Source organism: Epinephelus moara, chromosome 11 (assembly GCF_006386435.1).
Source record: "Epinephelus moara isolate mb chromosome 11, YSFRI_EMoa_1.0, whole genome shotgun sequence".
Classification (NCBI taxonomy): domain Eukaryota; kingdom Metazoa; phylum Chordata; class Actinopteri; order Perciformes; family Serranidae; genus Epinephelus; species Epinephelus moara.
Genome location: NC_065516.1, coordinates 36,464,586 through 36,477,038, shown reverse-complemented (window position 1 = coordinate 36,477,038; position 12,453 = coordinate 36,464,586). Strand labels below are relative to the sequence as shown.

The 12,453-nt window shown below is 41.4% G+C and overlaps 1 protein-coding gene across 1 annotated transcript; it reads left to right on the top strand.

Annotated features, from left to right (window-relative positions):
• The first annotated feature begins 1,584 nt into the window (after positions 1 to 1,584).
• LOC126397382 (uncharacterized) lies at positions 1,585 to 10,823 on the top strand. Its single transcript, XM_050056106.1, has 5 exons — positions 1,585 to 1,713; positions 4,091 to 4,199; positions 7,117 to 7,236; positions 8,407 to 8,485; positions 10,389 to 10,823. The coding sequence occupies exons 1-5, from the start codon at positions 1,616 to 1,618 to the stop codon at positions 10,478 to 10,480; spliced, it is 498 nt and encodes a 165-aa protein (XP_049912063.1). The 5' UTR covers positions 1,585 to 1,615; the 3' UTR covers positions 10,481 to 10,823.
• Positions 10,824 to 12,453: the final 1,630 nt, after the last annotated feature.

Sequence of the window (12,453 nt, the reverse complement as noted above, 5' to 3'; positions counted from 1 at the left end):
TGTTCATATTTTATAGACACAGTTCACACATTCACAGATGAACTTTATTAATTAATCTGGGCAATCTTACCTCCATCCTGCTTTGCAGCATTCCTTTTTTTAGTGAAGAGACTCATTTTTAATCCGTAGATCGATTAACTGCTTTATTTTTTCTTCTGTCCCTGTGAACACATAATTATATATTTTTTAAAAATCATGAGAATGGGATGAGGAATTTTTTAGACAGTTTTAAATAGTTCATTTAAGCATATGGACATGTAGGTTTTCATCTTTTGACACCAAACATTCTGTGAGTTTGTTTGAGACTGTAAACGTGACCGCGCAAACGGAGGGGGAGTGAATAGGGCGAGGGGATAGGGGCCGGTTTGGGATTGGGCCTAATACAGAGCAGGTGTGAAGGGAAGACTGTGGGAACAGGGAAGGACTAACGAGACAGGTGTGGCAGAAAACAGGCGGGAAAACACACAAAGACAGGAAGTAAAACCAGACATGACACAGAGAACCTACAAAATAAAACAGGAAGTAGATTAAATATGAGCGAATAACATGAAACAAAGAACACAAACAGGAAACCCAAAAACAAAGCCCATAGGATAACAGGATATGAACAAACCTCATCCTCTCTGTACTCCACCTCCCATGTTAGTTACACTAGCGGCACTTTGAGTTCTGCACATTAAGCACCTGACCCATGTTAGATGGACTGCAGCACCTGCAGGTAGTGATGGCCAAATGAAGCCTCATGAAGCATTTTCTTTATTTTATGAGCCCACTATAGCGCTTTTTGTTCAACAAAAGGTTGAGCCTCTCTCTTTAAACCATGAGCGCCATCTAGTGGGCTCAGAAAATAAAGAAAATGCTTCATGAGGCTTCATTTGGCCATCACTACCTGCAGGGGGGGCTGAGAGTATCAGATGGCACGTTAAAATGTATTTTCATGATAAGATTACATTCATTTATGATGTAAATACATATGATTAGATCCCATATCCCATTGTACTCACTCCACTTCAGTCCTCTACTCTGCATCGTCTGTGTAGCTGCCTTCATGTTGCTGATTGTTTCTGTTTTTATGCTGTATTGTGACGTGTTTTTGTTGCATAACAGGAACCTGCTGAAAACCAGTTCTTATCTGAGTCAGGCCAGTTTAACCTGTAACACACAATTTAACTTTTAATTCCTTTCCTGTATGAATAAATAAATGAAATGAAAACTTTTAATGTCAGTGATTGAAGTCAGTGAGTAAATTGTTGTAGCTGATCCCATTTAAGGTTCAACTATTGACCTTTCCATGCCCCCCACCCCCACTTGACCTTGGGCCGGGGTCATCTGTACCCTTTGACCCCCCTGACGACAGTTTGACTGCAGCAGAAGTAGAATTGGTGGAAGGACAGCCTGAGGCTCTCCTGCTGTATCAACAACTGCCTCTAGGTGTCTCTGTAAATCAAATACCTCTGCAGCCTCTCTTTATCTTCTCCTCCTCTGAAGTTAATTCAATTCAAGCTGTTTCCTTTTCAGAAAAGCGCATGACGGTCCTGTGATTTTTATTAGCCGAGCTGTTGCCAGTGTGAGTATGAAACCCCAGCTGAACTTTGCTGAGACAGTCTGAAGCAAAATGCATCCAGTGCGTTGGTTCCTTGCGCTTCTCCTGACAGCTGGCACCCTGGAGCTCTGTAGCGGCGGACCTCTCCATGCCCAGTGCAAAGTAGAATGGTATGCTTTATTTCTTTTGTACATACTTTAGTAGAAGATGAATTCAGTTTTCATATTGCATATTTCTGCACACATCTCAGGTATCTGTCATATAATGATTTATCAAATTGCATCTGCAAACACATGGTCATTTATTAAACATACAAAGTTCTGAACTTTCTCTTCGTGCTGCTGTCATGTCTCATGTATTTAAAATTACATATTGCACTGCTCACCAGGACTGTCTTACTGAATATAGTCTTCATCCTGTTGTAAATTCTGCCTTTGATAAGCTTAATGTTGAGTATTTAATGTGTGTGTTTTGCAGGTTTTTGGTGACATATTCAGTAAATATTGTGAGGGTGTGAATGTGTTTATAATGCTCCACTTTACTGTGTCTGCTGCATCACACAGGGATGCATGATAATATCGCCACATCAGTCAATGACTGAATATTACAGACATTGAAGAGAAAGAGTCAATATATTGATATCAGTTATTGGCCAAGTAAGTTATATATCAGCATATTGGATATCTTACATCCCCACATCACAGTGTTACATAATGCCTGTGGTTGATGTATGATGGACGTTGTTGCCTGCAAAAGGCACATGAGGTCATGTGTGTTTCCAGAAACATCTCATCGCATGAGCAATAAACATCACTAACTTGTGACCTATCAGCAGGCCCCAAACCGAATCTGCAGATTTTTTTAAATGTTTTCAGCCGTGATCAAAAATAAAAATCTGTGGAATCCTGTGCCATGCTTTTTTTTTCTTTTCATAATGCAATAGAAAACATTCAGTTATGATGCCAATTGTTTTTTAACAAAACCTAAAATGACCTCCAGCAGGCTGAAAGACCTGCTTAGTGGATTTTAGTCGAAACTTTGAATTTAGAAATTTGATTTAATCATGAATAATTAAAAAAAAACATTGAACGTTTGTTGGAAAAGTCGATCAGCAAAATGTGGGACATGGAAGGTTCAAAATGGAGCAGAGAGAACAAAAGTTTTTTTGCCTTATCTGTTCACAGTTAATCTGATTTTGGACATTTCTTCTCACGACACCACTAACTTTGATTTTATTGCTCACTGAATACAACACATGAGCATTTAATTTATCTTCTGAGCCCACTAGATGGCGCTCATGGTTTAAAGAGAGAGGCTCAAAGAGTGGCAATTCAGTGTGCTTTTAACCTTTTGTTGAACAAAAAGCGCCATTTAGTGGGCTCAGAAAATAAAGAAAATGCTTCATTTGGCCATCACTTGGAGACAGTGATGACATTCTGAGTTTTACAAGAGCATCTGTATTCCGAGTATCTGCGGAAAACCTTCAGGCACAGATTCCATACGAGCCTGCTCATCCAGGGGCGTAAATATAGACAGTGCAGGCCCCTGGGGGGGGGGGGGGGGGCTTGTAGAAAGTGGGCCCTTGCAAGTTAGTCAGATTGCCACCTTAAATATAAACCTGTGTTCAAAGAGGAATGACAAAAAAGAATGTTTCCAATTAAAAATGGTGCTGTTTGCTGTTTATGTGCTCAAAAAGGCAAACACATCTGCGTCATGGTTTACTTTACTACTATTTTTTTCTTAAATAGTAGCTATCTAAAACAAGATTAAATGCTTTTTCTATATATAAAATCTATAAATAAACAATATAAACTATTCAGTCTAATGATTAATCGGGACACTGGCAAAACATCCAACATGGGATTAGAAAATGTTTGGTATAAAATTACCCTCACACTCTCTGACTTCCTATTAGAAACACTACCAAGGGACGCAGAATATATCTTTTTTTTTTTTTTATACCCACTGTGTGTTTTGCTGACACCTGACCTGAGGATGGTGGGAAACAAAATTGGACATTGAAAAGCTCCCAAGCTCCACGGACTCTTTTGCAAGACATTAATGCATGGGCTGTGTCTGTGAACGTGTCGACTGCATTTAATTTGTCAAAATAAAAAGAAGCCATCTTGACATGATGTTTTTAGATGAACTGCCTCAAGAGAAGTGAGATAAAAACATGCCAAGCTCCTGTGTGAATGTAGATGATGGGACTGTGCAGCTTTCCTGAATTTAATCTTTACTTTGTCTGCGAGTTAAGAAACAAAACAAAAAAGTTATATCAACTGAGAAATTATGTTTAGCACCATAAAAGAAAGTACTCATGTCACTTACAATGCCGCTGTAATAAAAGCGATTATATTTAAATCAGCCTTTCAAAGGCTCCATATAGAGGCAACAGAGAGCTGACACAGTGACGAACAGCACTCACAGCTAATGCCCACTAGATGGCGCCATTTCATTGACAATGTCCACTTGAGTTGTTTGAAGCCAGCCAGAGTGCTCACATGGGCCTGACTGCACATCCACTGACTGCTTGTTCCCATGCAGGTACTTTGGGATACCGTGCCAAGAGGTTTATGAATCCCTGGTGTCACAGATCAAGAAGTGGAGAACGATGGCCGGCTGCACCATGGGAGGACAGAGATGCCTATATACGGTGTGTGTGTGTGTGTGTGTGTGTGTGTGTGTGTGTGTGTGTAGTGAGGACCAAAGTACATATTTTAGCAACAGAGTGGGGACATTTTTGCAAAGTGGGGACATTTTGGCCGGTCCTCACTTTTTCAAAGGGTTGTTTGAGGGTTAAGCCTTGGTGTTAGGGTTAAGGTTCGACTAAGTTTTAGGTGTGGTTTAGGGTTAGGCATTTAGTTGTGATTGTTATGGTTATGGTTAGGGAATGCATTATGTCAACAAGGGTCGTCATAAAGATAGACGTACAAGAACATGTGTGTGTGTGTGTGTGTGTGCATGCTCCTGCACATTAGTATGTTTACATGACATCAGAGAAAATCAATTTATTGTGTCAGTCTGACTAAAACCAGACTTTTAAAATCCCTGTAAACATAATAGTCCGATTAAAATTGTACTAAATCAAATTTCTCATTGTCAGACTTACACACCCAGATAACTAAAACCCAGATAATGTGATTGGGAGTGGAATCCCTCCTGCATGTATACAGTCAGTCTGACCCAAACCGGCCGAGGCGCTCTGAGCATGCTCCAGTTTCTATAGTAGCTATGTAGTGATGGCCAAATGAAGCCTCATGAAGCATTTTCTTTATTTTCTGAGCCCACTAGATGGTGCTCATCGTTTAAAGAGAGAGGCTCAAAGAATGGCAATTCAGTGTGCTTTCAACCTTTTGTTGAACAAAAAGCGCCATCTAGTGGGCTCATGAAATAAAGAAAATGCTTCATGAGGCTTCATTTGGCCATCACTAGTAGCCAGTAGTAAACAAACTGAGTGACTAGTTGAGCTGACTGAGGGACACCTGACTAACTGAAAACTCAAAAGAAGTTTTAAGTCAGCAGGAGTGAACCTGTCAAGCGTTTCGGCCTTGCTAGTGCCATGGATCTTTGGATGGCCCGAAGTCATTGAAATCTGGCGCTTGTGCAGGCGTAAAAAACCAACGAAAAAAGCCGTCATTTAACGTCGGCATGATAGGCAGCCGGTTGCTGTTATAGTTTAACATTTCCCTGCGGCATCAAGAGGAATCATGGCAGGACAAGGACGAAAGTTAGGGCAGCAAAAGTCCCAGTGGGGCGGGTGGGAGGGGTGGTTTATGGGTCCAACAAACACAGACTTTCACCGGAGAGAGCGGCGTTCACGTCTCGTAAGATTCTAAAGCCAAACCCTGTTCTTTTTTCCTAAACCTAACGACTTTCTTTTGTTGCGTAAACACAACCATGTGTGTTTGTTGTTAAAGGAAATAAAACACATTAATTAATTTGCAGTGTTGTACCAACGTAATGCATTTATTTTGAAAGCGACTGTAAACGTTTAATTTCCTGGGAAAACGGAAGTGAATCTTGAAAGAAGAGAACTTGACACCGCGTTCCAGAACGTCAACAACCAACACACCCAGGGTACCTTGCACGTAGTACGTGGACGTGGAAAGTTCAAGTGTTGCAATATCGGTCTATCTGTCAGTTGCTCACAAATTTGGTCCAGACTGAAAACAACTCAAAAACTTATGGATTGATTGCTGTGGAATTTTGTACCAACATTCATGCTCCATAGACAGTCAATCCACTGACTTTTTCTGTGGTGCAACCAGCAAGTTAACATTGGTGGCTTAGACTGAAATATCTTCACAGCTATTTGATGAGTGGTCACAGAGTTTGCTACATATATTCAGAGTCACCAGTTAATGAATTCTCATGGCTTCAATGATGCTCTTACTTTTCCTCTTGTGCCATCAACAGGTCAAAGGTCCTCCCATTCACACACACTCACACACCAATGCCAGCAAGCTACAGTACAAGTTGCTGGTCTGACCATCAGGAGCAATTTGGGGCAGAGTCCTGCACGGTCTGATTTTCAAGACCTGCTCCCAAACCAACACCACAAAGTGCAATAACCCACCTACAGTCTGTGAACTCAGAGGAGCTGTATGTTATTTTGTGCACGGATGTCCCAGCAGCATTAAGTACATTAACTCTTCTGATGCAGGGACAGGACTGGTCCACATCTGGTGGTTATTGACGATCTGTGTTTTTCCAAACAGCAGACTGGAAAGCTGTTACTCATATATTCCAAGTTTAACAGTGAAATGCTCGGGAGCAATGTGGCTGTCCTCTGTGTGAGTTCTGAGCTCCATCGTATCTGTCAGGACATTGCTGTTCGACCTTTGTATGCGTCTGCAGTGCTCAGCAGGGGGGAGTAAAGAGTTCAGTAACCTAACAGCCTGTGGGGAGAAAGCTGTTAGACAGTCTTTTTTAAGGTTATTTTTTGGGGCTGTTTTGCCATTAGTAGAGAGTGAAGATTGAAAAGGGAGGAGGAAGAGAAAATAACATGAAGCAAAGGGCTAAGAAACCAAGACCACTGCTGAAGACTCGGCCTCCATGGGTCACACACACCTGAGGCACCTTTGGTAGGGCTCATTGATGCTAAACGTTAGATACAGAGATGGATGAAGCCTTCTGTCAGTACTCTGCATTTACTTTGTCTGTATTTGTGCACGTTTTCTAAAAACTTACAGAAACAGAGCAGTACGACCAGAGACTGTGGGGGCAGTGTAGCGTAGATACGACCACAGGAGATGAAGAACTTTAAATATAATGGTTTAACAGAACGAGTTGGTCGTCTAGTGGAAATGATGCTCTGCAGAGTCCTGCACAGGTCCATTTTTGAAAAGTACCGCCCACCCATACCCGTAAAGATCAGTAACTCCACGACGGTGACCAATGTGACTCTGGATGGTATAATGAGGTCTGCTCGGTTGAGGGGCTTCACCAAAAACCACAGAAAACTTAAGATCATTTCTGTCAGGAGGAGTTTGATCAGTTGAAACAATACAATTGATCAATTAAGTTTTATGTCCCTGGTTTTTAATCAGAACCATGTGTTTCTTCCACAGCTGCAGTCTGCCTCCATCCACTTTATAGCAGCCAAACACACCACTCCCTTTAAGAAGTATGTGGACGACATCAACTTCAGGCTGGCCTCCTATCACTTCTTCACTTGCTGTCACGTTTCGGTAGGTTTTCACTCTCCTCTAATTCATGATCTGACAGTTTCTGGAAAACCAAACCAGCTAAATGTCCATCGTCATCCCACCACTGACAACAAATGAAAATAATGGTTCCTCTCAGGGTGTCTGTCCTCTCTGTACTGCCTTCTCTTCTCTCTCCTCATATCTCTTCCTCCTCTTTTAATTTCTATCACATTATCTGTTTCTTGTCTGTCTCAGCGTGTATTGTAGGAATGTGATCTGCAAAGGTCCAGAAAGCAGGTAAATAACCGCCATGTTTTTGGTTAATCTTAGTTTTTATTGTTTGATGGAGTAATTTAAGTAAGGGGAGAACTTAGGCAGCTTTCCAACTGTGTCGGCTCAGTGTCGACACGCACTTTATTTCTAATTGCAGTTTGATATTTGGCAGTATGGCTCTGTTCTGGGACCTCTCTGCCCTTCCACGTGTATACATGGAAAGCCTGAGGCAGAGGGAGCAAATCTCTCTGCCCTTCCATGTGCCTCCATGGAAAGCCTAAGGCAGGGAGAGCAGCATCAATGACAAACAGAAATTATATTGATAAGTCAGACTCAACATGAAAAGGAGGAGCTGGGGTGGAGGCAGGTTGCAAAGCAGCTTGCAGAGGAAGTAGCAACAGTAGGCAGGCCAGATGTGCCAGGTGTTGGTGATTGGACCAGAGAAGACGTTAGCAGTAAAGCTATCATGTTGTAGTCAATGTATAGTGTATCTTTCAGCTTGTCCACCTAAATAAGGCATGATGCAGCTCCTTAAGACCAACGTAAAGTTCCTGTGTCTTGTTTCCCAGCTGCTGGTAAGGTCATAGAGTAACACAAATTGTTGCCTGTCCACTGTGCGTTGGCATGTGACTGAAATAGGACAATAACTCTTTAAATGAGTAATCCAGAACAACAGATTGTTACAAACTTCAGGATTATATTGTTGAATTTAGTAATGAATATCATTATGGCATTTAATTGGTTTCACACAAAAAAACAAGTCAGGTTTAAGTCTGAAATTCTGGAGATCCGGATTAGTTAAAAAAACAATCACGCCTTTCATGGTATCTGTCATTATTCCTGCTCCTGTCTCTTTCTGTCTTTGTGTTTCTTACTCTGAGTCTGTGCAGCCTTATCTTGCATATAACCCCTGTAGTGTATCTATAACTCTGTCTGTAGGCCATGTCCGTCTCGGAGACCTGGTATGCCATTAAAGACCACGGCACCAACTACTGCAACCTCTACAACCTTATAGAAGGTAAGATCAGACGGTCCTTCCATCCAGTTTGCACTGGTGACTTTACTCGAGCTAAGAAACCCTGCTGCACTCCACACCCTCCCCTTGCACACCTTTGAAGATGCCGTTGAAATATAGTAAAAAACAACTGACATTTTCTAAGAAGGTTTTCTTTCATTTATTATATTCATTGTTTATTTTGATGTGATTTTGGCCTCTTTGATCCATGCTTGCAGATATCAACACAGAGGTGGCTTGATTTGGATTTTGTTACTTCAGATTTGACAAATTGATGCCAGTGGAACTTTTTAAATGTTGGTCTCATATTTGAATAAGAGCACTTAACAGGTACACAAAATCTAAAATGGTTACTGGGAAATAATGAGGAACTAACTGTTAGTCAATGACCAGTTCTTGAGCAACTCCCTGTCATAAAGTAGCAAATCAGTACTGAGTGATCACCGTAAAACTCCCATTAATTAATAAAACGCCCAGTCCCTTTTACTACCCTGCAGTGGCTAAACATTTTGACAAATAAAGGCTTGTCTCAATAATTTCTATAGGAGTTCTTTGGATGTATAAAACCAGGTTCTTGGCTACCTACTGGAGCTAATGTTAGATAGCTGTTCAGATTGCATATGCAACTCAAGGCAATTGACACACCATTGGAGCACTAACAAACCAGTGACATCATTGGCCTTGTGAAGACCTCCCCAGAGGTTAAATACCTGGGTGCTTCCACACCAGTTTGTCAGACTAGTTCCAGCCTAGTCAGACAAGCATGAACTGATGAAGCCTCTTGGATAAGAGGTGAAACGTCTTCTAAGACAAAACTAAGTCCAGGTGTGTTCGATTCAATTGCCTTGAGATAACTATGACCTGGATAGATGAGAATATCCACAGGCATTGCATATGCAGATATAAATGTTCAAACCTTGTCAATATGGAGATGCTACACATCGTTGGCTTAGTTAGATTCTCCACAATTCAATAATTCAGTTCATTTTCAGAAACCACGGGCACCAGAGAAGACTGTAATTCATTCAGATTTACCGGCATGACGAACAACAAGCGGTGACTCCATAACATCAGAATATGTGTCCATTCCTCAATTACCCAGTAATTTATTCATATTCCTTTTGTCAATAAGAGTCCTCAGATCAAAAAGAATCAAAAGGGTTTTTCATAAGAATTAATCCAGGTTGTTTTAACAGGATAAAGAGGTGTGTCGGTATGCCAGGTGCTGTAATCCTTGAGTGCTCTCTCTGATGCGCTGCCTGTCGCAGCTAGATCAAATAAATGATTTGTAATTGATATATTATTCAAAGCCTATTTTTTTATACAAGAAACATCCTCTTGAGACCCCAGCTTTTGTTTGGTATGCACTTTCAATTTCTCCCAGCTGTTAGGGATTAGAGTTCAGACCGGCCAGTTCACACAGCTGCAGCTTTCTAAAACGGTTTCGTCTTGTCATGAATCTTTGGTCTGAACTGGACTTAAAAGTTAAACAGTCCCAATTCATCATCATGTCGGTCTTTGTTTGTGCACTGTCAGACATTTAAAAATCTAATAAATGAATGAAACTAATAAGAAGATGTATCGGGATATTCATTAGAAAGAAGTATGAAAAATACGTTTTAAAACCCATCACTGAGGCAGCTGTGAGAGAAGAGAAAACACTCTTTGTTAATATATTTAAAACTCTGTGTACATGTGCTGTCATGTCTACATGAAGCCAGAAGGGACACTTTTATAAAATCTCTTTTGTCTGAACCACAAAAAGTCATTACTTGCGATAAGGCCAGCAGTATTACATTTCCCATGTGTGTAACTGCCATTGAAGCATTCAGGATGATTACAGTTCTTTTCTTTGTCTGTGGACACACGCTCCTCATACCTCTTTCTCCTTTCATTCATTCAACAGGAAGTGGTCTAACAGAAGCCGAAGGTTATAGAGAGGTCACCAGTGACTTCCTGTGTACCCAACGCTCCTCTGCTAACTGCACCGTCTACTGACTCAATATTTATGTATAGTATACCAAGAGTCATCACTTACAGTATTGATTGTCTTTTAATGGCTGGGAAAAAAAACATGACATTATCTGTTTGCTACAGATGTATTCTGGGGTTCACCGTCTGTTTTCTTTATGCAACAAATACATATTGAATACACTGAAATATTATCCAGTGTAGTCTGAACAGTTATAATATATTCTCACTATATATCACTCTTTAATTTATCCAGCTACATTTGGATTGCTGTTTTTTATTTTATTTTACTGGTTTTATTTTAATTCAAATCATATGTCTCCATCTATTTGTTTTTTATTGTGTAAAATAAATTGTGATAACTAAACTATAGATGCTGATGATTTCCCCTCAATATTCCCAGCAACACTCATTATTACATCAACATTTTGTGAATTACACACTAAGAAAGGGAGTCGTTTATATCTCATAGGGATTTCATATATGGGACTGTAACAGTTTATGCTCACTTCTGCCTGCCCAGTCACCCAGCTCCCATTCAGTAATTTTCCATTTACTCTGGTTTCCTGCGCCTCAGCATCAGTCACGTCCACCTCATCAAGGCCACTCAGTTCACCTGTTCCTCATTATTCAAAGCTGGTATATACTCCAGCCTCACCGACACTCTGTGCCAGATTGTTCTTCACCTCTCATGCAAGACTTTACAGCACTTTCTTCCAGACTGATTTCTAGTGATGGCCAAATGAAGCCTCATGAAGCATTTTCTTTATTTTCTGAGCCCACCAGATGGCGCTTTTTGTTCAACAAAAGGTTGAAAGCACACTGAATTGCCATTCTTTGAGCCTCTTGTTCAACAAAAGGTTGAAAGCACACTGAATTGCCATTCTTTGAGCCTCTCTCTTTAAACCATGCGTGCCATCTAGTGGGCTCAGAAAATAAAGAAAATGCTTCATGAGGCTTCATTTGGCCATCACTACTGATTTCCAATTGCTGACCCTTTCTGCCTCTGACCCATCTGTCCCGTCTGATCTCTGGTAAACACTGTCTCTTTGTCCCCAACTTTGAGATCTGCTTCCCTGTCTTTGGTTCCTGTTTGCCTGTGGCTGCTTGGTGTTACCATCCAAAGACAACCCTGTCCTATCTGTTTACCTGTGGTTTCCTGTGGCCCAGAGAATTTCACTGTATCACCACACTCGCCATTGTGTGTGCATCCTGTGAGTTCTCACCTGCTGGCTTCTTGATCCTCTGCCTGGCCTCAACCTTCCTTCAGCCTGTGCCCTACTGGTTCATCTGCATGGACTGTGTACTTACCTGGTTCCAGATTTACTGTCTCCATGACTACGTCTCCTTCCTCCTCATACATGGTACTGTTGCCTGTATTGAAGTGTGTTTGGGCAAACATCACCACCCATTAACCTGCTTCCCGGCCTGGTTCGGCCTGATTAACCTCTGTGGGACTTTGTGTAGAGACTTTGGCCTGCACCTGCTGATTTCACTGCAGCTGTTCCTGGTTTCCTGTGTGCTGCATTTGGGTCCTAACACAACCCGTTCCAGGGACTCAGTTTGGACAAGAGACAAGAAGCAGGGTCTGACAATGTCAACCTTATAATACCAAGCTACAAGGGAGGGTCTACCAAACTATCTGTTCCAACATAAATCAGCACAAAACCGGCAGTTATCAGTGAAGTAAACACATTAGCTAAGGGGTCATGCCACGTTTTTTCACAATCAAATTCATTGTTTTTAATGTAGACGTACAGCAGTCAGGTAAATATGCCATGACACCTGGCGTCGCACTCGTGAAAGCTGGCACGGAGAAGTCACAAGAGTAGCACCCAGTGTGGTTAAAGGTGCGGCATATGTACGGCCCCTTAAAGGGATAGTACCCCCAAAAATGTAAATTCAGCCGTTATCTACTCACCCATATGCCGAGGGAGGCTCAGGTGAAGTTTTAGAGTCCTCACATCACTTGCAGAGATCCAAGGGGAGAGGAGGTAGCA